This window comes from Pistacia vera, unplaced genomic scaffold, assembly GCF_008641045.1.
Source record: "Pistacia vera cultivar Batoury unplaced genomic scaffold, PisVer_v2 Contig228, whole genome shotgun sequence".
Classification (NCBI taxonomy): Eukaryota; Viridiplantae; Streptophyta; class Magnoliopsida; order Sapindales; family Anacardiaceae; genus Pistacia; species Pistacia vera.
The window spans coordinates 836006-860790 of record NW_022196033.1 but is presented as its reverse complement, the minus strand read 5'-3'; the positions used below and the strand labels follow the sequence as shown (position 1 = coordinate 860790).

Below are 24785 nucleotides of genomic sequence, written 5' to 3'. Positions count from 1 at the left end.
AGTTATGATGAAATTTGGTGTAAACCCCATTAGACAATTAGTTTTGGATTGGAAAAGCATGTGTACATCATTGAAGGAGTTGTTCAAGGGCTTTTATATCTCCAAGACTACTCGAGATTGACTCTTGTTCATCTAAATTTAAAAGTTAACAATGTCCTGTTAGATGGAGAAATGAAACCCAAAATATCATATTTTGGAATGCCTAGAATATTTTTGAAAGATGATCTTGAAGCAAACACAAATCGTGTTGCTCGAACACAGTAAGTGTTTTACTATTAATGCTATATAATTGTCAAAATTTTGCTTGTTTTGTATATCCTGAGTCAGCTACTCATGGTTTGTAATTGAACGAATTGAAGAAGAAGTTAAAATCAAGAAGAACGAAAAAGGAGATGAAAACCTCTGTTTCAATTAAAACTGAATTCTGTTCCAGGTCTCAAGCAATATATATTGCATTAACAAGAAATAAAACGCAGAGTTTTTGACCTAGTTTAGAACTTTACAAAGAGCACCCCATAAGATACTCTTAAAGATTACAAAAACTTTACAAAGAGCATCCCATAAGATACTCTTAAAGATTACAAAAACTTTACAAAGAGCACCCCATAAGATACTCTTAAAGATTACAAAAGGCACCCTATTATACTAATATGCTTCCTTAAACTAAACCATGTAACTATGTGTAACTATGTAACAGCCTGCTATGAACTTCCAGAGATTGAAACTCTGTTTACTAATATGCTCCCTTAATCTGAATTGTATAATACTTTTCGTCAGCACCAGCACCAACTTATGAGAGCTTAATCACCACAGCACCACCAACTTCCTGAACCTTTCAAAAATTCAGTAAAACACTATCACACCAGCATCAATAATCTAACTTCTGGTAAATTTTTCTGCCATGTTCTGCACCCACAATTTCAACTGCACAACTAATCTTTTCTGCAATATTAGTGGACCGTCTATCACTAACATCACTTGCCCAATCAGCATCCGCATAACCTTCCAGAATAAACTCTGTTCTCTTTGTAAACATCAACACACAACACACAACATACCAACTGCAAAAACACACAACACAACCCCCAAAATTTCACCTGCAAAACACACAACACATTAACTCCAACTTCAGAAATTTTCTGTAAACACTTCTGAGAAAATCTGCACATTTGTAACTGCACACCAGCATCAATCTTCCACAATTTCAACTATAAAACACCAATCTTCTGAGAAAATCTGTACTACTGATAACTACATTCTAACTACATTCTTTAATGGTAACAACACACCACACATGTTTAACTGCACACCAGCATTAATATCCAAACCAGCAAACAACAAAAAATTTGAAAGAGAAAAAAAAAATTTCAACTGCACCAAACCCAACACATCAACTGCAATACACACAGTACATCAACTACACCTTCTGAAAATTTTTTGCAAACCCAACACATCAACAGCATCAATATCCAAACCAGTAAACCAGCATCAGTCCTGCTATCTGCTACATTCAGTTTCAAAACTGCACACCAGAATCAGTAAGACACCACTGCAATACACACAGCACATCAACTACACCTTCTGAAATTTTTCTGCAAACCCAACAAATCAACAGCATCAATACTGCACACCAGAATCAGTAAGATGCCAAAGTGTTACCATCTTCTTCATTTTCAGTACACTTCAATGAACTACTCAGTATCAATACTGTTGTCTTCTTCATATTCAGTACTAGAAGCAACATTCAGCTTCCTTCTTAAAGACTGAAATCTATTCCCTAGTAAGGCCTTAGTTAAAGCATCTGCAATTTGGTATTCTGTCCCAACAAATTGAACTACTAACTGCTTGTTAGCAACCAATTCCCGTACATAGTGTACATCTATTTCAATGTGTTTTGTCCTAGCATGAAACACTAGGTTAGATGAGAGTGCTCCAGCACTCATATTGTCACACCACAAAACAGGGGTTGTAGTAACATTTATCCCAAGTTGTTGAAATAAATGCTGGATCCAGACAAGTTTAGTGGCTGCTTGACAGAGGGCTCTATATTCAACTTCTGTCGAAGATAGGGAGACCACTCTTTGTTTCCTTGAGCTCCATTGCACTATGTTACCTCCAAGGAAAATACTGTAGCCACTCGTGGACCGTCTATCATTCACATCACTTGCCCAATCAGCATCCGCATAACCTTCCAGAATAAACTTTGTTCTCTTTGTAAACATCAGCCCATATTGCAGGGTCCCTTTAATGTATCGCAGTACTCTTTTACAGGCAGTCCAATGGGCAATGGTAGGGGCTTGAAGAAATTGGCTTAGCCGGTTGATAGAGAAGGCTAAATCAGGCCTGGAATGGGTAAGATATTGTAGACCTCCTACAATGCTTCTGTAGAGAGAAGGTTCTTCAAAAAAGTCACTATCTTCTTTACCAAGTTTCACTCCCGTAGCCATAGGGGTACTACATGGTTTACACTCACTCATGCCAGCTTTAATTAGTAAATCTTGAGCATACTTGCATTAAGTGAGAAGTAAAGTGGAGTCATCCCTTTGAACTTCAAAACCAAGAAAATATTGTAACAGCCGAAGATGTTTCAGAGCAAATTGCCGATTTAAATCTTCAATTATTTAGGTTATAAGTGTGGTGTCAGTCCCTGTGATTAGGATGTCATCCACATATACCAAGAGATATATAACTTGACTCCCTTATTTGAAGAAGAAGAGACTAATGTCTGAAGCTGAGTTGCTGAAACCCCAACCAACAAGAGCTATTTTTAGCTTATCAAACCAAGCTCTAGGACCTTGTTTTAAACCATATAAGGCTTTGTTGAGCTTACACACATAGTGAGGACAGGAAACATCAGAAAAGCCCTCAAGTGGCTGCATGAAAACTGTTTCTGTGAGATCACCATTCAAAAATGCGTTGTTAATGTCAATTTGTTGTATTTCCCATTGATGAAACACAGCCAAAGATAGCATAATCCTGATGGTGGCAGGTTTAATGACTGGAGAGAAAGTGTCAAGGTAATCTAAGCCAAGGGTTTGTTGAAATCCCTTGGCTACTAGCCTTGCTTTGTACTTTTGTAAAGTCCCATCTGACTTCAATTTAGTTTTAAAAACCCACTTGCAGCCTACTATGTGCATGTTTGGAGAATAAAGAACTAAATCCCAAGTTTTATTTCTCAAGAGAGCTTGAAACTCATCAGCCATGGCAGCTTTCCATTCTGGAATTTTCAGTGCCTCAGATGAAGTCTTTGGTTCAGCTAGAATGTGACATGTTGAGAGTAGTGCTTGTCCTACTGTGTGGTTAGATCGGGTAATCATGGGGTGACAGTTTCCACTTGTGGATGTGTTTTGTGGTTTAGTAAGAGGTAAAATAACCTCCAGGTGTATATCAGGAGAGGAGGTACCATGTGGGTTTGAAGCTGAACCAGATTCTGATGCTGGAAATATGACAGATTCATGTGCAGTTTCTGTAGTTGAATTAATCAACCTGAAGTCAGGATTAACAAAAGACACTCCAGGTTTGAGAGAGACATTTTTTGTGTTGATACAAGCTGGACCAGACTGTGGTTTGCTAATGGGCAAGACTACTTCTAATTGAACCCCTTGAGAAGAGTTACCAGATTCTATTCTTCCTGGTGAACCATGTACTGAAACAGCAGCTTCTACTGGTAAGTCTGCATTACCACAGAAACCACCATCTACACACTTAACTGGACCATACTCTGTTCTACCTGATGGACATAAACTGGATCTGAAGTAACAGCCTTTGCTGGTAAGTTTGTATCCTCACAAGAACCACCATCTACACCTTGAACTTGCATCTTAGTAGCTGGTATCTCAACTGTGACATCATCATCCACACACCTGGGCAACGTCCAAGGAAAATAGTCTGATTGAGATGTAGAAGTCTGCCCTGCAAGTTCAACCTTTTTGATCAAATGACATTGAAAACCATGTTTGAAAGGAAATGAAAATTCATTAAACTTGGCCTGTTTAACAATGTATAATTTCCCTGAAGAGGACAGGCACTTGAATCCTTTGTGATAAGTGTTATATCCTAGAAAAACACAAGCTTCAGTGTGATAGGAAAACTTGTGTCTCTGGTAGGGTCTTATGAAAGGATAACAGTAGCACCCAAAAACTCTGAAATCATTGTAGGTAGGTTCTTTATGATACAGCTTCTGGAAAGGGCAAATGTTCTGAGGAACCGATGAAGGTAACCTGTTGATTATAAAAACAATAGCAGTAAAGCTTGCCACCAAAAACAAAGGGGCATGGCAACATGAGCCAGGAGAGTTAAGCCAAACTTAGTGACAGTTCGATGCTTTCTCTCTACCTTTCCATTTTGTTGATGGAGGTAACGACAGGGGTGTCTAAACACTATTCCTTGCTCTTGTAAATACTTGGTAAAAGATCTGAATTCCCCACCCTAGTCAGTTTGTAAACACTTCAATTTTACCTCAAACTGTCTTTCAACCAAACTATGAAAACTCTTGAACACAATAAAAGCTTCAGATATTAATTTCAATGGATAGATCCACATGTATCTAGTGAAATCATCCACGAAAAGCATGTAATATTTAAAACCTTCAGTGGAACATTCTGGTGCAGGACCCCACAAATCTGAATAAACCAATTCAAAAGGACTTTTAGTGTTAGATGTGGATAGAGGAAAAGTGGCTTGTTGCATTTTACCAAATTGACAAGCTTCACAAAACAACATTTTATTTCCAAAAGATCCAGCTACATTGACCTTATCCATTACAAGTCTCAAATTCTTTTCATTTGGGTGACCCAACCGAGCATGCCACAAACTAGTGAGCTGGCCCTTTACATCAAACTTATTTTCAAGACTACAAGAAGCTGAAACATTACTGACTTCAGACTTATTGTTAACTCCAGAATAGATATTATTATTTATTGCAGCACTACTAGCACCAGAAGAGACAGTAGGTGAAGGAGGGGCAGTAGATCCAATAGGTCCAGAAACTGGTTGTGGGGTTGCAGATGAAATGAAAGCTGTGCCAAATGTTGGAAGAGATACTTGTAACTGATATAACCCATCCTTTACGAACCCTCGGAGTAGCACCACCTTGGAGACTTTATCCTTTATAAAACAATTATCACAATGAAATTCCACGATCACATCATTATCTCTCGTAATCTAAGAAATACTGAGCAAATTTTTTGCAATATTTGGAACACACAACATTTTCTTAAGATGTAACAATCCAGGACATGTAGTGGAAGGCAATAAAGACTCACCCATGTGAGTAACAGGCACATTTTGTCCATTCCCAACCTGAACAATGATCCTCCTTGATAGTTGTCTTTAAAAACTAAATTGATTGCATCAGCAGTCATATGGTTTGTGGCTCCTGAGTCAACATACCAAGTCTGATCATTGACCACTTGAGGAGTTGCAACAAGTACAGCTGAGGAAGATGGTGCTCTTGGAGATGCTGTAGAAGAGTATCCACCCCCTGGAACAGAACTTGAGCCAGAGTATGAGATAGGATTTCCAAGAAAACCATGATAAGGAGGAACACTCTGATGAAGATTATTAGGACAACCAGAACCATTCAGATTCTGTGGAAAGGTAACCATGTTATGCTGAGGATGAGTGGGACCAATTTGTCCAGGATAAACAGAATTGGAAGGACCAAAGGTTGAACCTGAATTCAGTCCAGACTGCCCTATCATAATGCTAGTCAATAAAGCTTGTGCTGCTTGAGTTGGATCTGTAACTGAACTTTGAGGAAACTCCTGTGAGGTTAGTTGATTAGAGAGCCCATTATTAGCAAACCCCTGAAATCCATGATCAAACCTGTGATAGCATTGAAGAGCAGTATGCCCTCCTTTACCACAAACCTGAGAAAAGAGTCTTGGGCGATAATAGCCTCTTCCCTTGCCACGACCACGCATTCCTTGATGATTAAACATAACATTGGCAGAGGACAGAAACTGTGAGGTATCTATATGGGGTTGCTGATAGAATTGAGTGAACTCAGGTCTAAAACTGCTCTGATTGGTATTGGTACTATAGTGTTGAGGAAAACTGAAATTTTGTTGAGGGTTAAAGTTCCGGTGTTGTGAGCTAGGAAAAGTTTGATGTTGTTGAGGGTTAAAGGTCTGATGTTGTGAGACTGGAAAAGTCTGATTTTGTAATGAAAAACTAGCTAACTGTTGGGGATTAAGAATCTTTGTATCAGTATTCATATGGACATTTGGAGAGGTTAAAACAGACTCGTTGGGGACCTGTTTAGAAGCTATTAAAGCTGAGGATAACTGATCATGAAAACTGGTAAGACAGTTGTTTTGTTTTTCCAATCTGATTTCATGCTTGTGTAATAGAAACTGAGCTTCTTGCAAGGTGGTTTGACTACTAGTATGAACCAGATTAGCTACAACAGCATCATATTCAGGCCCCAACCCATCCAGAATGTACAATAACAATTCTTCATCACTTATATGAACACCACTCGAAGTCAATTCATCACCTAGCTCTTTCATCTTAAGCACATGTTCACTTATACTAGTAGAATCTTTCTTAGTACTCTGAAGCATATTGCGCAAATGTAAAGTTCTAGCCTTAGATACCGACTGAAAATGCAACTCTAACAAATTCCAGATCTCCTAAGATGTACTACACTTAGCAACATGACGAAACCTATTTTCAGAGATAGAAGATAAGAGCCAACTAACCAGGAATTGATCAACCTTTTTCCAGGTAAAATAGCTAGAGTTTGATCGCTTGACTGACTTATCAGGGCCTTCTCCCTTTTCAACCAAGAACAGCGAAAGACATGGTTTTTCACCAGTTATAAAGCCATCAAGACCATGGGAGGTCAAAGCTGGAAGAATTAACGACCTCCAGAAAGTGTAATTCTTCTCCTGCAACTTGATTGAGATCGGTGGCAAAGTGGGAGGTAGATTGAATTCGTTTGAAATGGTGAAGTTATTCTCCATTTCCATTGTCAAAGAAGCAAGAATTGAACAATTAAAGATCAAAGAAGCACCTTGACGTTGGTCTAAGGCTCTGATATCGTGAACGAATTGAAGAAGAAGCTAAAATCAAGAAGAACAAAAAAGGAGATGAAAACCTCTGTTTCAATTAAAACTGATTTCTGTTACAGGTCTTAAGCTGTATATACTGCGTTAACAAGAAACAAAACGCAGAGTTTTTGACCTAGTTTAGAACTTTACAAAGATCACCCCATGAGATACTCTTAAAGATTACAAAAGGCACCCTATTGTACTAATAGTAATAATCCAATACAGTGGTTACTCAACTAAATCTAATGTTTATAGTTTTGGGATTCTACTTCTGCAAATCATCAGTGGCAAAAGGATTTCCCTTTTATATGGTCCGAATGAAAGGCTAAGTCTTCCTCACTATGTAAGTTTTCTTTAATAATTCATTAGAAGGAGATGTGGATCAAGATACTAGCATTAGAAAAAGTTAAATAATTCCAAATAATTTGATTAATTTCAGGCATATGAGTTGTGGAATGATGGTCAAGGCATGGAGTTTATGGATGAATCATTGGGCGATACATATTCGTCCTGTAAATTAATGAGATGCTTGCAAATCGCTCTATTATGTGTCCAGAAAAATAAAGTTGATCGACCAACTATGTTGGAAGTTTTAATAATGCTGAAAAATGAAAAAACAGATATCCTGATTCCAAAGAAGCCTACTTTCTCGAAACAAAATGAACAAGATAAATCTATAATGCAGTTGGAAGATTATTCAGGGTGCACTCTCTCAATTAATGATGTAACAATTTCAGATCTGGTACCCAGATAAATTTTACTATGTAGCTTTTGAGATTGGTAATGTGTGTGTCTTGGACATCTGCTAAGCTAGATAGGTTCAATTCCTTTGCTGCATTGTGGGTTTTATTTGGTGTAGTTTTGTATTACCCTATTTATCAATGAATGTTCAAGCAACGTACGTTTAACGAAATCACTTGAAAGATCATATTTCCTCTAAATTGTCAAATAACATTACCAAAAGTTAGTGAAACAGAAAGCACATTACTTGGGAAAATGCTTAAAAGCAGAGCTTCAATGGAGGGCATGAAAGCTCATTCCATGAAATATGAACTTGTTAATTCCTTCACCAGGGAAAGAATCTCTTTATCTGTCTGCAACATATATATTATCCTTAATTCCTTAGGGTTCAACTTCAGCAGGGCTCCAATATTAAAGTTCACACATATATATTATTGATTATTTTTCCTTTCCAGTAGAACATTAAGATCGTTTACTTAACCAAGGCATTCAATGGCAGTGGCAAGGCAACTAAACTAATCTTCTCTTTTTATTTAAGGCCCCAACATTATAGCCGGAAATTGGGTGTGTTATGCCTCAAAAGTCATGCTTATGTCAGCCTAATAAATGTGCTGTCAAGCCCATATCTGCTCAAAGATATTCACACCAACTTTATCTCATTTCAAAGAGATGAACGGACGAGAGCCTTCCATGTGTCAAGGCAACTTGCAAAACACTCATTACATTGAGTGCAAAGGTGTATAAATGGGCACTCCTCTTCCCGAAGAAGGGGGTTGGGCTGAGATTTGAGCTTCATTTCATTCTCTCTTTGTAAACACTGTATTTCTTCGTCTTTGTATGCCTTACGGGCAAAATCATAGAAATAGTCAGAGATCAATAAAGTAACAGTGGATGTAGGAGTCGCTTGTTGAGCATCCGAAGCACTATAAAAACCTCTCTTGTCAGCCTATTATTTATATTTTCTGCAAAATATATAATCTTAGCTTCATATTCAAATCTCATGGATCCATCACATGTGATTCCTAAGTCCGCTTAGCGCTTCTCACGTGCTAGTCGTTGGCATCCAAAATCAAACGTCAACAGTTTGGTGGCCCATGCAGGTCCGATTCTCAAGCCTGTGTCCAAGTTCCTTGATGGCGTACTCAGATCTCAAACCTGCGTCCGAATTATCGAACTGCGTTGCCATATCGCAGATCACATGTGTTAGAATTCGCCAATCGCGAGGCCAGATCTCATGCATCAGAGTTCTCCGATCATGTGGCCAGATCGCAGATTGCACGTCTAAGTCGTCCTGATCCTCATCTTCAGATCGCTGATCTTTAGTTTCAAATCGCGTGTTCAGATCACTGATCACATGCTGAGATCGCTGATCTCTTGTGCTCTTAGGTCGAGCTCGTTATGATCTCTCAGGTCGAGGTCGTTTTGATCTCTCAAGTCGAGGTCGTTTTGACCTCTCAAGTCGAGGTCGTTTTGCTTAGATTGAGTTCGTTTTGCTCTCAAGTTGAGCTCGTTTAGCTCAGATCGAGCTCGTTTTGCTCAAATTGAGCTCGTTATGATTTCAAGTCGTGCTCCTAATAGATTTCAGGTTGTGCTCCTAACAGATTTCAATTCGTGCTCCTAACATATTTCAGTTCGAGCTCTTCAGTTCGAGACTGCAGCCAGTTAGATCAAAGACCTTAGTTTCTGAAGCGCGATTACGCACTCCAAAAACTGGGGGGCTTCTGTTATGCCTCAAAAATCACGCTTATGTCAACCTAATAAATTTGCTGCCAAGCCCATATCTCCTCAAAGATATTCACACCAACTTTATCTCATTTCAAAGAGATGAAAGAACGAGAGCCTTCTATGTGTCAAGGCAACTTGCAAAACACTCATTACATTGAGTGCAAAGGTGTATAAATGGGTACTCCTCTTCCCGAAGAAGGGGGCTGGGCTGATATTTGAGCTTCATTTCATTCTCTCTTTGTAAACACTATATTTCTTCATCTTTGTATGCCTTACGGGCAAAATCAGAGAAATAGTTAGAGATCAATAAAGTAACAGTGGATGTAGGAGTCGCTTGTTGAGCATCCGAACCACTATAAAAAACCACTATTGTCAACCTATTATTTATATTTTCTGCAAAATATATAATCTCAGCTCCATATTCAAATCTCATAGATCCATCACGTATGATTCCTACGTCCGCTTAGCGCTTCTCATGTGCGAGTCGTTGGCGTCCAAAATCAAGCGTCAACAGGGTGGTTTTATTTATTTGCAAACTGCATTTACTTCATTAATTCTATGCTGTCAGTTCTAATTTGACGCGTATGGACCACGGCATCAAGTTTTTGCTGAAGAAGAAGACCAAGACCTTTATCTGCCAACAATAAAAAGAAAGAAGACCAAGACCATCAATGGTTCCAACCGTTTTTAAATTTCAAATGTTAAAATTAAATAAATAAATAAAGAGAAGAAATTAACATCTTCCACCGTTGGCCTTGAATTGGTTTGGGCTTTATAGATCTGTAAAATTTTGCTGAAGATTCAGTTTAATTTTGCTGAATTTTTTATTAAGTGAAGATGTATTATTATTAATTTGGTGTTTATTTATTAATTTAGAATCAAGATGAATATGGAATATTGTTTAAAAATATATTATTTTGATAATTATTAATAAAGGTGAGAGGGACATTTCAACGGCCAAAAGCTAAATTCAATGGGCAGATAAGAACACAGGGTGGAACATTAATGGGTTTTCAAACTAAGGGTATCACTTTGTCATCTCATTAAACCACTTGACATTTTATATCATCAATTACGACGGCTGGACCTCCTTAAAATATGTTCTCACAGAACAAGTTACGATCACACAGTTTTTTTTTTTTTTTCCTTTTTATAAAGAGACTTTGAATAAGTGTTAACTCATAAATTTTCCTTTTGGTTACGTACTTTCGTTTATTATTAGTATTATTTGGGGTTTAATATTATTTCCCCAGAGCAATAGGTAAGTCTTACGTATTCAATGATTTCAAGAAAGTATTTGATATATTTCTTAATTTATCAAAAACCCCTTAAAAAGTTATATTAAAGCACTCTAAAATAATAAATAACTCTCTAAAAATATCAATAATCCCTTTGAACATGGATGTTTTTAATAGTTTTCTAAAAGGAAGCGAAACAAACTACTCTCTAAAAGGAGTGCAACAACAAAAGTCCTGTAACTGGACATGCCTGGAGTCTGGGGCTATAGATTTGATTATCCCTTAGGGACGTATAAAATAAACTTTTTTTTTTTTTTTTTTTTTTATTATGCTTCCTTTTTCTTCCCCTCAGTATTTGACATTATTTACTTTTTTTATTTGTGCTCAGTTGGCCCTGCTCCAATGAATGGGCCACACATCTTTATATGTGATGTTTTGTTCAATGATGTTCCTGCAATAATATTATTTAATTATTTAATAAATATTACGACCAACTGTTACCATAAACAGAGGCCAGAATGGAAAGAAGTTTGAAGTTAACCGAGTGAATTAACAGTTTTAGTTCCTCAAATGGGAATACTTTTGCATTTGCTTTGATCATATTAAAAGACCGAGTTCAGAACATAGGATATATGGTGTTAAACTTATTCAACTTCTCCAAGATTTGGGCCAAAAACATATGGCACACATACCAATACAGACCAGGGGCTTGAGATATTTACCAAGAGATTAAAATACTGCAAACCAGTCAACATTGCAGCGTGTCAAGTTCTGGCAAACTACGAATCCAACATAACAAAAACAAAACATAGCCGAGTTCAAACGTCATAAGCCTACATGAAAGTACCAACTGGCCTCCATGGCCTCTGCTACTTTTGCCTTCAATGCCTCCGGTGACTCATCTCCAGCAAGAAGCATGTGCACTTTGTTTTTTACCTCAATCCAACTACAGTCGGGGCGCTTCCTCAAACCCATAGCTTTCATCATATCTGTCACTGCATCAACCTCAGTCCACATGCCTTTGGAAGCATACATAATGGACAGAAGGATTTAGTTCCCAGAATTTGTAGGTTGCAGTTCAAAGAGATATTTAGCAGCAGCCTCACCAATACTCACACTGCCGTGAACTCTAAAAGAACTAAGCAAAACTCCCCAAAAACCAGCGTTTGGCTCGAAAGGCATTAGCTCAATCATGTTATATGCCTCTTCTATAACCTTCCAACACGGCCTAGAAGGGTCACGATACAAGCATATTGCTCCATCCTTGCTTTAATACCATGCTCTTTACACTTGCTATCAAAAAATTTGCAGCCTTATCAGTTAGACGCAAGTAAATTATTTGATAATTTTCAGGCATGTGAGCTGTGGATTAATGGTAAAGCCATGGAATTTATGGATGAATCACTAGATAATACATCTTCGTCATGTAAATTAATTAGGCAACACCAAAGTTTTCGCCCCAGGACTAGCAACTTCTGGATCAAATACTTCTGTCTTAAATACAGTAACTTCTGCTGAGAAAAGGCAGTAAGTTCTAATAATAATTGAGTTTTTTCGGCGCACCAACGACTACAAATTTTTTAGACTATATATATTATCAGTCTTGAGATGGATGTGATTCTTAATCCTTGCTTATCTTTTATTACTTAATTAGTCAATAATAATGTTTATTTGAGAAGAAGTGATATAAACTACTTTTGATATTCCTTATCATTGAAAATCCTATCTAGATTCATTTCTTCAAAGAAAATGCCTTAAATTATGGCCGCCTACCTTACCATTACTAATTAATAATATAGTTGTTTACAAGTTCATTGATGTCGTAGTTGAATTTGTTATAGTTTGTTTTTTCACAGAATTCAATATAAATAACACTGTAATTTAATTACTAAAAGGTATTCTTGTCTCCAGCCTCTGTAATGGCTGGTTCTGTTGCTGGCGCCTGCCTTACCATTATTAATTAATAATTTAGTTGTTTACCGTTCTATTGCTTCGACAGGGAACCTTCGTGAATCTGATCCTGGTCGAAAATCAACAGCTGCAGTCAATATAAGCTGTGCCTGGCTAGATTTTTCTGCCTCTAAGTCGATAGCAGCCCGCCACTTTTAAAGAGAAGCTCCAAGTTAGACATATCAGAGGTTGAGTTTGCGGAAAACCAAGAAAGGTCCAGGCCCGGGAATCCATGAAGCCAGGCTGATTTTATTGAAGAATCAATGAAAGGTTTCCTAAAAGATGCATTAATTATTCACCATCATGGAAAATGTTAAATGAGGTGCAGCTGCGCCCCGATGGATAGAAGTGTAGGGACTGATGGGTTCATTTATTTCACATTGTCTCAGAACTTGGTGGCAGAATATGATATAGAGAGTTTGTAGGAGGTGGAATTAACATCAGAAAAAGCACAAAGAAGGTGAATAAAGAGAGCAGAATTTATGGGAAACTGGTGTCTGAGTACCAGTAACCGGCTTTAACCCCAAGTTTGTGATTTTGCCAAGTGCAATTTTAAGCAAAACGAGCTCAACTTGAGAGCAAAACGAGCTTAACTTGAGAGCAAAACGAGCTCAATACGAGCAAAACGAGCTCAATATGAGCAAAACGAGCTTAACTTGAGAGCAACAAAAGCTCAATATGAGCAAAATGAGCTCAATATGAGAGGTCAAAACAATCTCAACCTGAGAGGTCAAAACGACCTCGACCTGAGAGGTCAAAACAAGCTCAATGAGCAAAACGAGCTCAATCTGAGAGGTCAAAATGACCTCGACCTGAGAGGTCAAAACGAGCTTGACCTGAAAGGTCAAAATGACCTCGACCTGAGAGGTCAAAACAAGCTCGACCTAAGAGCACAAGAGATCAGCGATCTCAGCGTGTGATCATCGATCTGAACATGCAATTTGAAGCTAAAGATCAGCGATATGAAGCCGAGGATCAGGACAACCTGGGCGTGTGATCTGCGATCTAGCTACGCGATCGGAGAACTCTGACGCATGCTATCTGCTATCTGGCCATGCGATTGGAGAATTCTGACCCGTGTAATCTGCTATCTGACCACACAATTGGAGAATTCTAACGCATGCGATCTGCGACCTGGCCACGCAATCGGAGAACTCTGATGCTTGCGATCTGGCCGTGCGATCTGGTCATGCGATCAGAGAATTCTAACGCGTACGATCTGCGATCTGGCAAGTGATTGGGGAATTCGGACGCAGGTTTGAGATCTGAGCACGCCATCAAGGAACTTGGACGCAGGTTTGAGAATCGAACCTGCATGGGCCACCAAACTGTTGACGTTTGATTTTGGACATCAACGACTCGCACATGCAAAATGCTAAGAGGGTCTTAGAAATTACAAATGATGGATCCATGAGATTTGAATATGAAGCTGAGATTATATATGTTGCAGAAAACATAAATAATAGGCTGACAAGAGAGGTTTTTATAGTGGTTCGAATGCTTGAAGCGACTTCTACATCCACTGTTATTTTATTGATCTCTGACTATTTCTATGATATTGCCCGCAAGGCATACAAAGATGATGAAATACAGTGTTTACAGAGAGAAAGAATTGAGCTCTTATCTATGCCTAGCTCTCATATGCCCCGCCTCTCTTTTCAGGAAGAGAAGTGCCAATTTATATACATTTGCACTCAATGTAATGAGTGTTTTGCAAGTTTCCTTGACACATGGAAAACTTTCATCCATTCATTTCTTAAAAGGAGATAGGGTTGATAAGAATATCTTTGAGGAAATATGAGTTTGACGGCTAATACAAAAAGATATTTATTAGGCTGACATAAGTGTGACTTTTTAGGCATAACACATTTAAACATACTTTGCTAATTAAACATATTATGTAGTTGGTCTTAAATACTATGTTTTTAAAATCTTGGGTTAACAATGCTAATTATACAGGCAACATGTGAATAAGGACAAAGAGGAAGCTCGTCCCAGCATGAATGTACACCTAGGAAATAGGGATTAATTCTTAAATTGAATTCCGTTATTTAATTATGTTGTCTAATCTAGATTACTTTTTATTGGAGAATCCAATTTCTAATTACGAGGAATCTTGATATATACGACATTGAGTGTCTAAGATTTCCATTGTTATTGGATGGATCAATGTGGGAGTTCTTTTTTTATCAAATATTTTAGAAATAGAAGACAAGTTTACCTAACGATTATGTGGGGGGACGTTTGTTAAATAATAGAATATGTTAATTAAAATGGGTATGTTAAAATGCCCCATCAGTTACTCAAGTAGATGACAAATCCTGAAGAATAACAACAAAGTTCCGTAGTTTTATAATTCAATTACAGGCCCTGACAAATCTGAATGTACAATTTTAGTTGGAAGTTAGGCTATCCAATTTCTTGGCATGCATTATACACAGTAACACAATGACGTATTTAAATTGATAAATCTATAATGAAATTTGGTGGAGTCAATATAAATTTAAGTTAAGTCAAAATTATAAATATTATAAGATATAAAACCTTTTTTTTTTTTTTTTTTTAAGTTTGAGTAAGTTTAATATGAATTTAAGTGGAGTCAAAATTTTAAATATTATAAAATAGTTTTTTTTAAAGTTTGAGTGAGTTCAATTAAACTCATATGTTATAGTGTCGTTACGTCCCTGATTACACAATCACATCAATTCTTGTTGTTTCCACCAAGAAATAAATAACCCTATAATCTTATTTCATCACTCACTCTCTCTCTCTCTCTCTCTCTCTCTCTATTTTCACATGCCTTTATCTATTTTATTTGAACGTTATAACATGTCAATATTGGTCCGTTTTAATCTCGCTGAACTACGGAACTTTGCTGCTTTTCTTCAGGATTTGTCATCTACTTAAGTCACTGATGTGCTGTGGTATTTTAACATACTCATTTTAGTTAAACATATTCTCTTATTAAGTAAACGTCCCCCACTTCATTAATTAACGTCAGTCATAACTATAGTTTTTCTTTAATCTGTAAATTAGAAATTGTTAGATAGGTAACATGTGCTTTAAGAGAATTTCCAGCGTCGTTCAACAGTGAATATGACGAAATTTTGTCCAAAACCGGCGATCTTGTGGCTTCGTTGCTTCTTCTAGTAGTGTTAATCATTTACCATAATCATCTCTTCGGTTTCTTAACCACTGTTTTATATCAAATCAATAATTAATTTCATTAAAATCCTTTTTTTGTTGTTAAATAAATCTTAATTAGATAAGAAAAAACCATTAACTTTTGTGAAAATCAGAGAAAACAATTAAAGAAGAGGTTGCTATTAGTTATTGCTAAATCTAATACAATTCTCTAATCCACCATGAAAATTTTTGCAAGGCTAAACCAGTTTCAGTACTATAGCGTTAATAAAATAAAATAAAAGATAATTCATATAAAATATTCGATCTAGACTAGGTTTAAGTATTGGATATTATATGTGTTCTCAACCGTAGGATAAGTTAATTAAAAGCCTATGAACTTTGAAAAATAATTATTAAAAAAATGAATGCTAAAAGTTGGTGCAGACATCAACCTGTTGCCTGGCATTTTAACATATTCTATTTTTAAAATCTTGGTTAACAATTGTAATTAAATACAAGCAACTTGTGAATATTTAAGGAGAAGAGGAAACAGGGATTAATTCTTATATTTAATTCCGTTATTTAATTATTGGAGAATTCATATTAACTAATTACGAGGAATCTTGATATATACGGCAAGGAGTGTTTAAAATATCCATTGTTATTCGATGGATTAACGTAGGAAGCTTTTTTTTTTTTTTTTTAATCAAATATTTTAGAATTAAAAGACAAAATTTTCCTAACTATTTTGTACTAATCTACGGGCTCCATTGAACACTTTACAAGTCCAAATGACTATATAAGCCATAATATTATTACGGTAGCTGGCTCCAAGGTTTGAAACCTAGAACTCACGAAAGTGAGTAAATCTCTTTGACGGCCAAACCAACCCCTTGAGGTTTATTTCTTGCCTCTTTCCACGTGCCTTTCCTCTATCTATTTGACTTTCAATTTAAATTGACCCTAACTAGCTAGTGATTTTAATAATAGAATATGTTAATTAAAATGTGTTAACTTGCCGCATCAGTGACTCAAGTAGATGACAAATTATGAAGAAGAGCAACAAAGTTCCGTAGTTCTATAATTCAATTACAAATCCTAACAAATCAAAATGTACAATTTTATTTGAAAACTATATATATAAATAGAGAGAGAGAGAGAACTACAAAACATGATCGTAAATTTAATTGTTCCCTTATTTAATTATGGTTGCTAATCTTTAATTACTTCCTTTGGAGAATGCAGAGGAAACAAACTAGCTCTCTGCATCCTCCAAAAGAATCTTTTGTAGGCATGGCAATGTTCTTCGGAATTCTGGGGACCCGTCCCGCCCTGCGCCATATGGGGTAGGGAAACCTCCGATTTTTCGAGGATAGGGGCGGGGGTGGGGGGCGTTTTAATCCCCCTCCTCGGGGATGGGGCGGGGGTGGGTGATGCCTTTCCCCCGCCCCGTATATAATATATAAAACTAAAAATTATATATATATATATATACTTCTCACTAATACCCATATATTTTACCTAATTACACAATTATTTTATCTATATAAACCCATATTTTCCCAATTTCCCTCACCCTAAACAGTTGAACAAGAACAAACCCTAACCCATATTTATGTATAATTAATTATATTTAAACGATTAATTTAAGTGTTTGTTATGTGGACGAGAATTAACTATTGTGTTTGGTAATGCTCAAATTAATTTATGTTTATGTAAAATTAACAGGGTGAGGACGGGCCTCCAACATTCCCCTTTGGGGCGGGGAAGGGGAATTCCTGTCATCCTCGTAACGGGGATGGGTACGGTGAATGAGATCCCCGCCCCGCCCCATTGCCATGCCTAATCTTTTGTTTAGGATTGCTTAAATAAATTCACTTTTAAAGAGGAACCTTGATATATATATGACAACGAGTGTTTACATATCCCATTGTCACTAGATGGGTCAATGTGGGGAAAAATTTTATCCAATTAATATTTTATAATTAGAAGATAATTTCACGTAGCTATTCTATAATATATTTCTTTTTAGTATACTAAAGATTTCATGTCGTGACATGACAGTGAAATCTTATTTCATTTTAACGTTATAACTTATAACATGAAAATCATGGTTGACTTTAATCTCACTTTTCTCTTGTTTATTTGAAACATATTATTAATGAGAATCATATGCCATTCTAATTCTCATTCATCTCCACAAGTGATCAAATATTGTCTAATACCCTCAACTTTGTATAAATTGAAAGAATATAAATCTTAAAAAATAGAAAAAAGAAATTATAATGATAAAAGGTGTTGCTAATGGGAGTGTGTTCCATAATTGTAAACAATTTTATTATAGGTTAATGTTATATATATAATTGTTCTCTCTCACCAACATTTAAGTATTATTTTGTCATCTATTTGTACTGCAAGACGACACAACTCCGACGTAGTCTCCACCGAAATACTACATAAACTATTGTATTGGATCAAACAACATAAAGTCAATAAAAATTGGACAAGGCCATCTCGTTGTTGATGGATCCAGATGGATCAAACATAACCTTAATCTGCATTCTCGAAAGAATCCTGCGCTAAGGATTCCTTAAATAAGTAGAGGAATCTTGATATATATACGGCAATGAATGTTTATAGATTTCCATTATCACTAGATGGATCAATGTGGGGAAACATTTTATCCAATTAATATTTTATAATTAGAAGACAATTTGACGTAACTATTCTGTAATGTATTTCTTTTCTATATATTAAATATTTCATGATGTGATATAACCGTAGAATCTTATTTCATCATTGCTTTTTTTTTTTTTTTTTTCCTCACATGATTTTATATATTTCATTTTAACGTTATAACATGACAATAGTTGCTAACTATAATCTCTCGCTCAACTACTGAACTAGGTTTAAGTATTGGATATTACATGTGTTCTCAACCGTAGGATAAGTTAATTAAAAGTCTATAAACTATGAAAAATAATTATATAAAGAAAAAAGTCAACGCTAAAAGTTGATGCAAACACCACCTTGTTACTGCTAAGTTACCATCCCATCTAAAAGCTTAAGCTTATTGGTGAGGGCTCAACATATATTGGACTAATAGACCCTTATCATCAAACTTGGTCTTTTTTTTTTTCGTATCCAGGTTGTATGTGGGGATTTGAACTTGAGACCTTTGTCTTTAATACCATGTTAAATTATCATCCCACTTAAAAGCTTAAGCTTGATATATACGACGGGGAGTGTTTAAAATTTCCGTTGTTATTGGATGGATCCATGTAGGAGGCTTTCTTTTATCAAATATTTTAGAATCAAAGACAAAGTTTACCTAATTATTATGTAATACATTTCTTTCTATAATATTAAAGATTTCATGTTGATATAACAGTGGAATCTTATTTTATCACTCTTTCCACATGCCTTTCCTCTATCTGTTTGACTTTCAATTGAACTTGACCCTAGCTAGCTAGTGATTTAAGGATAATCTTTCTTTTAAACAGTTAGATTGGAATATGCTACAAGACAAACACATTATGAAGGAAAACAACTGTATATACACAGTGACGGAGCCAGCATGGGCCAGGGTTTCTCATTTAATTATAGATTAAAGAAATACTAGAATATGTTAATTAAAATGAGTATGTTAAAAGGCCACATCAGTGACTCAAGTAGATGACAAATCCTGAAGAAAAGTAGCGAGGTTCCGTAGTTCCATAATTCAATTACAAATTCTGACAAATCAAAATGTACAATTTCATTTGGAAGTTAGGCTATCCAATTTCTTGGAAATGCATTACAAAATCACTATAATATAGGTCAGTTCTTGTTTTCCACCAAGAAATAAATTGCAAGGCTAAACCAATTTCAGCAAGTCTTACTACGTTATTCGTAACATGTAAAGGATAATTTATATGAAATATATGATTCAGTCTTGTTAGTATAACGGGATGTTTTTGTAAGAATTAGAAATGATACATGTTGGTTTGTAAAATGAATATGGGGTGTATTTTGCAAAATAGTAAACTAGAGCATCAAAAACTCAGCGTTTTGATATAATGGCTTAATATAAAGGTTTCAGGATTTGATATTATATACATATGTTCTCGACCGTGGGATAAGTTAATTAGAAGCCTCTGAGCTTTGAAAAATGATTATTAAAAAAATCAATGCAAAGAGTTGGTACTACATGCAGATACTACGTTGTTACCTGGCATTTTAAAATGCTCTTGCTAATTAAACATATTATATAGTTGGTCTTAAATATAATATTGTTTAGGTCTATGGTGGTTAACAACTGATAATTAAAATGTAAGCCTATTCCTCTTGAAAGTGAATAAAAATTGGACAAGGCCAACTTGTAGTTGATGGATGCATATGGATCAGACATAACCTTAATCTACACTCTCGAAAGGAATCTTGTGCTGAGGATTCCTTAAATAAATAGAGGAATCTTGATATATATACGGCAATGAACGTTTATAAATTTCCATTGTCACTAGATGGATCAATGTGGGGGAAAATTTTATTCAATTAATATTTTATAATTAGAAGATAATTCGACGTAACTATTCTGTAATATATATTTTTTTTGTCTACTAAAAATTTCATGTTGTGACATAACTGAGGAATCTTATTTCATTTTAAAGTTATAACATGACACTTGTGGCTAACTTTAATCTCATTGAACTAGGGAACTTTGATGCTCTTCTTCGGGATTTGTCATCTACTTGAGTCACCCACTAAATTAATTAACATCAACCATAACCACAGTTTTTCTTTAATCTGTGAATTAGAAATCAATAAAGATAGGTTGATAAATAAATCTTGCAAACTTTCTCTCACAAACCTAATGTAATAATTGCTAATTAGTTTCTGATGAATTCATTAGATAAAAAAATTCATCCAAAACCAATTATCAACTATCACATTATGTTTGTGAGGGAAAGTTTGTTAGTATAGTGATCCCCATTAGAAATTGTGAAATTGGCAACACTTGAATTCACAGGCATACAACTAAAGCCTTTTGTTCGGATCGGTGTAATTACGAGGTTGGTGATAAAAAAAGGTTCCTAACTTTCGGGGCTAATCTTGCTTGGTTCCAAAATTTCTTCTGTTAAGATAATAATAATTAATATTAATCATATGAATTAAAAATAAAAAACATAAGAAGTAGGTTGTCAGATACCCACCACATATAATCGTGTCAGGAACGAATGTCCAACAACACCGCTGCTGGCACTGATGAGATGAATAGGCACGGTTGGTTGTTGAATCAAGGGAGAACAACATTTTCCCACCCAAGGTTTTGTGAAACAACCTTTCCACACCGTTAAGTTTAAAAATGACATTTTCTCACCCACCGTTATGTTTTGTTAGTAAAATCTGTAACTATTTTACTGTAAAGACAAAAATGCCCTTTTCTATTTGACTTAAATTTTATTATTTATTAAAATTTGACTGACCAATGAAATGTCTTTTTCACTTTTATTAATAATTATCTAAATAATACATATTCAAAATCATCTTCATTATTCATCATTAACTTTGAATTAATCCATAAAACCACCATTATTAAAAAAACTTCAATTAATAAAAAATTATTCTCAAATTAATAAAAAAGTTAAACTTAATCTTTATTGCAATAAAATTTACGGAAGTCTTACAAAACTGATTTCACAAAAATCTTGCAAAAAGGATTTCACAAATATTTGCATCTTAAAGAGATGAAGCGAAAGTTGCAGTTGAAGGAGAAGCGTTTGGTAAAAAATCAGAATTGTAGCTCTTTTACGGATGCTTAAGGGGATGCACATGAACTATTCGAGCGAATGACTACTGCAGTCTTTCATTCAACCAAGATTTGCAGAAACTTTCAACTGCTATTAATTCAAACTCTAACCCAAATTCATCCAGATTCGCTAGAAAAAATCACCTCCCACTAGTTCAAACACAATTGAATTCATCCCCCATCTTAACACCACATTCAAAATTCATCCTCCATCTCAACTCCATAATCAAATTCATCTTACATCTCAACTAAACAATCATAGTCATAATAAGCAGAACAGAAGAAAAAAATAAATAAAAAAATAAAAAATGGCAGATTACTTCTTGTAATTTTATGTTTTATCTCTAAAGTGTGTTTGTCTATGCTGAGGTAGCAGATCACAAGGATCGCCAACCTGGACTCTACATTGTATATAATGGCAGATTTCTGTAACTCTTTCCATATATATTGTTCCCTATTTAATTATAGCTGCCAATCTTGATTACTTCCTGTTTTTGAGAATGCAGATGGATCAAACTAGCTCTGCATACTCCAAAGGAATCTTGTGTTTAGGATTGCTTTAATAAACTCAATTTGAAGGAGGAATCTTGATATATATCCCATTGTCAGTAGATGGATCACCACTTTATTAATTAACGTCAGTCATAAATATAGTCTTTACTCTTTCTTTAATCTATAAATTAGAAATTGTTAAATAGGCAACATGTGCGTTAAGAGAACATCCATGAAGCACGTGACCACGTGAATTCACAGGCATACAGCTAAAGTTAAGGCGTTTGTGACTTTGTTCAGATCGGTGTAATTAAAAGGTTTGGGGGCTAATCTTGCTTGCTTCCATGATTTCTTCTGTTATTATAATAATAATTAAAAAAAAAAACATATGAAGTAAGTTATCAGATAGCCACCACATATATAACACGAAGAGGAAACCACATTTCAAAGAGAGAGGGAGCGAGAGCGACTAGCTGGGGAGATACCATAAACATTAATAAATTCCTTTGAGCTTTGGCGGTAGGACTCTGGACACTGGTGCTCTCAATACCGACCAGACAACTACCTTTTTTCCGGCAAAATTATCCAGGTTCCCATGCACTTGTTTCGTTACTTTATTTTTTTTAATGATTTGTTCCAGTTATTTTTAATTTACTGATGTTCTGTTGGAAGAAATGAGTTTCATTACTTTTTCTAACTTCCAACGAGTTTCATTACTTTTTCTAACTATATATAATTGATAATCAAAACAGTGAAACTTCATGCACAATTTGTCTTATTTTATATATTCATAATATTAATTTTGAATAATATTTCTTGTAATCAAAGACAAAATGATCTGAGGTTTAATTTTATCATTGTCTGTTATATTATTAACTAGGGTGTATTGCAATATGAACATGGAGATGAATTCTTCCATAAACGAAGAGGTCTATGAGGATGAGTACAAAGACTGGATGATTAACATTAAGGGAGACTTGGAGCCTGGTCCTGAGTGTTGTATTTATAGAGTCCCTAAACGTATTCGTAAAGTCAATGAAGAAGCCTACACTCCTCAAGTAATTTCAATTGGCCCTTTTCACTATGGTAAAAAAGAATTAGAAGACATGGAAAAGCAAAAAGGGAGATATGTAAGGGCGTTTTTCAAACGAACAACTTGTAAGAAACATGAGCAAGTTTTAGCCTTCGTCAGAGACCACGAGCAACAGATACGAAATTGTTATGCAGAAACCTGTAAGCTTCAGAGTCGTGAGTATGTAATGATGATTCTACATGATGCTATTTTTATCATAGAGCTCCTCTTGAGAAATTTTGAGGAAGATGAAAGTGACTTTCTGTTAGTTATACCAGCAGAAAAAATTGCTTTAAAGTTGGACTTGCAATTACTTGAAAATCAACTTCCATATTTTTTACTAGAGGGATTATACAAGTTAGTTGTCAGTAGCCCTTCCTTCATTTATCTTTGTCTTAAATTCTTTTGGGATCAGATGTTTGATAGTGTACCTGACCAAAAAGAGTTTAAACATTTCACTGATTTGCGGAGAAGGGCTCTAGTGAAAAGCTATCTAGACCAAGAATTTGACGATCATGAATATTCTGAAATTGATTTACCTTGTGCGGCGAAGCTACATGAATCAGGAGTGAAATTTAAGACTACGGATCAGTGCTTACTTGATATAAAATTTGAAGTAGATGAGTTGAGAATACCAAATTTAAAAGTTTACGATGAGACAGAAACTATACTTCGGAACATAATGGCTTTGGAGCAATGTCATTATGTAGATAATACTCCTGTTTGTGATTATGTTGGACTACTAGACTCTCTTATCGATACTAAAAGCGATGTGGATTTGCTTGTTAAGGAGGGAATTATTTCCAATTATCTGGGCGAGAAAATGGCATTAGTAAGTTTGTTTAGCAAACTTTGCTCACATATGCCTATAAAAAGACATTATTACAATAAGATTCATGAGGCACTCAAAGCACACTATGATGTTCCTTCGAACCGTGCAAAGGCAACCTTGAAAAGTGTGTATTTCAAAGACCGTTGGAGAGGTACAGCAACTGTTGCGGCTGTTGTAGGCTTGCTACTCACTTTAATAAGTGCCGTGAATTCTTTCCGCAAATAGATGTTTTAGATTAATTAATTATGTCGCATTTGAAGCGCTTTGTCGATTTAATAATTAATAATAAAGTCTTGCTATTTATATTTTATTCACTTTTTATATATGTTTAATCATTTACCATAATCATCTCTTAGGTTTTTAAACCACTATCATATATATAAACCCTAATGTTATGAAATTCAGGATTGATTCTATTAACTCCTCAGTTGTCAGTTAAACATTTCACCAATTGGAGAAGAAGTACTCTAAGTGAAAATTACCTAAGATTAGGTCGAAACAACAGATGGATCAAAGATTTACCATGTACAATGAAGTTGTATGAGTCATGAGTGAAGTTTAAGCAAACTAAAGGAGATGACAAATTATTAAGGTTTAACAAGTGTTCATGAGTCTACCACATTTACAAATAAACGATTCGGCTGAATGTCTACTTATAATTGTTATGGCTTTGGAGCAGTGTCATTATCCATGGGATACCCATGTTTGCGGTTACATTAAACTAACGGATTTCCTTATAGATACTGAACAAGATGTGGATTTGCTT

The 24785-nt window shown here is 35.4% G+C and overlaps 1 protein-coding gene across 1 annotated transcript; it reads left to right on the top strand.

Annotated features, from left to right (window-relative positions):
- The first annotated feature begins 23014 nt into the window (after nt 1-23014).
- Nucleotides 23015-24244, top strand: LOC116131051 (UPF0481 protein At3g47200-like). The gene has a single exon (XM_031416696.1). It carries the CDS (start codon nt 23015-23017, stop codon nt 24242-24244), a length of 1230 nt encoding a protein of 409 aa, XP_031272556.1.
- The last annotated feature ends 541 nt before the right edge of the window (nt 24245-24785 follow it).

What these genes read in the sequence shown, in the direction of transcription:
- LOC116131051 (XM_031416696.1), top strand. Translation starts at nt 23,015, where the DNA reads ATGGAGATGAATTCTTCCATAAACGAAGAGGTCTATGAGGATGAGTAC.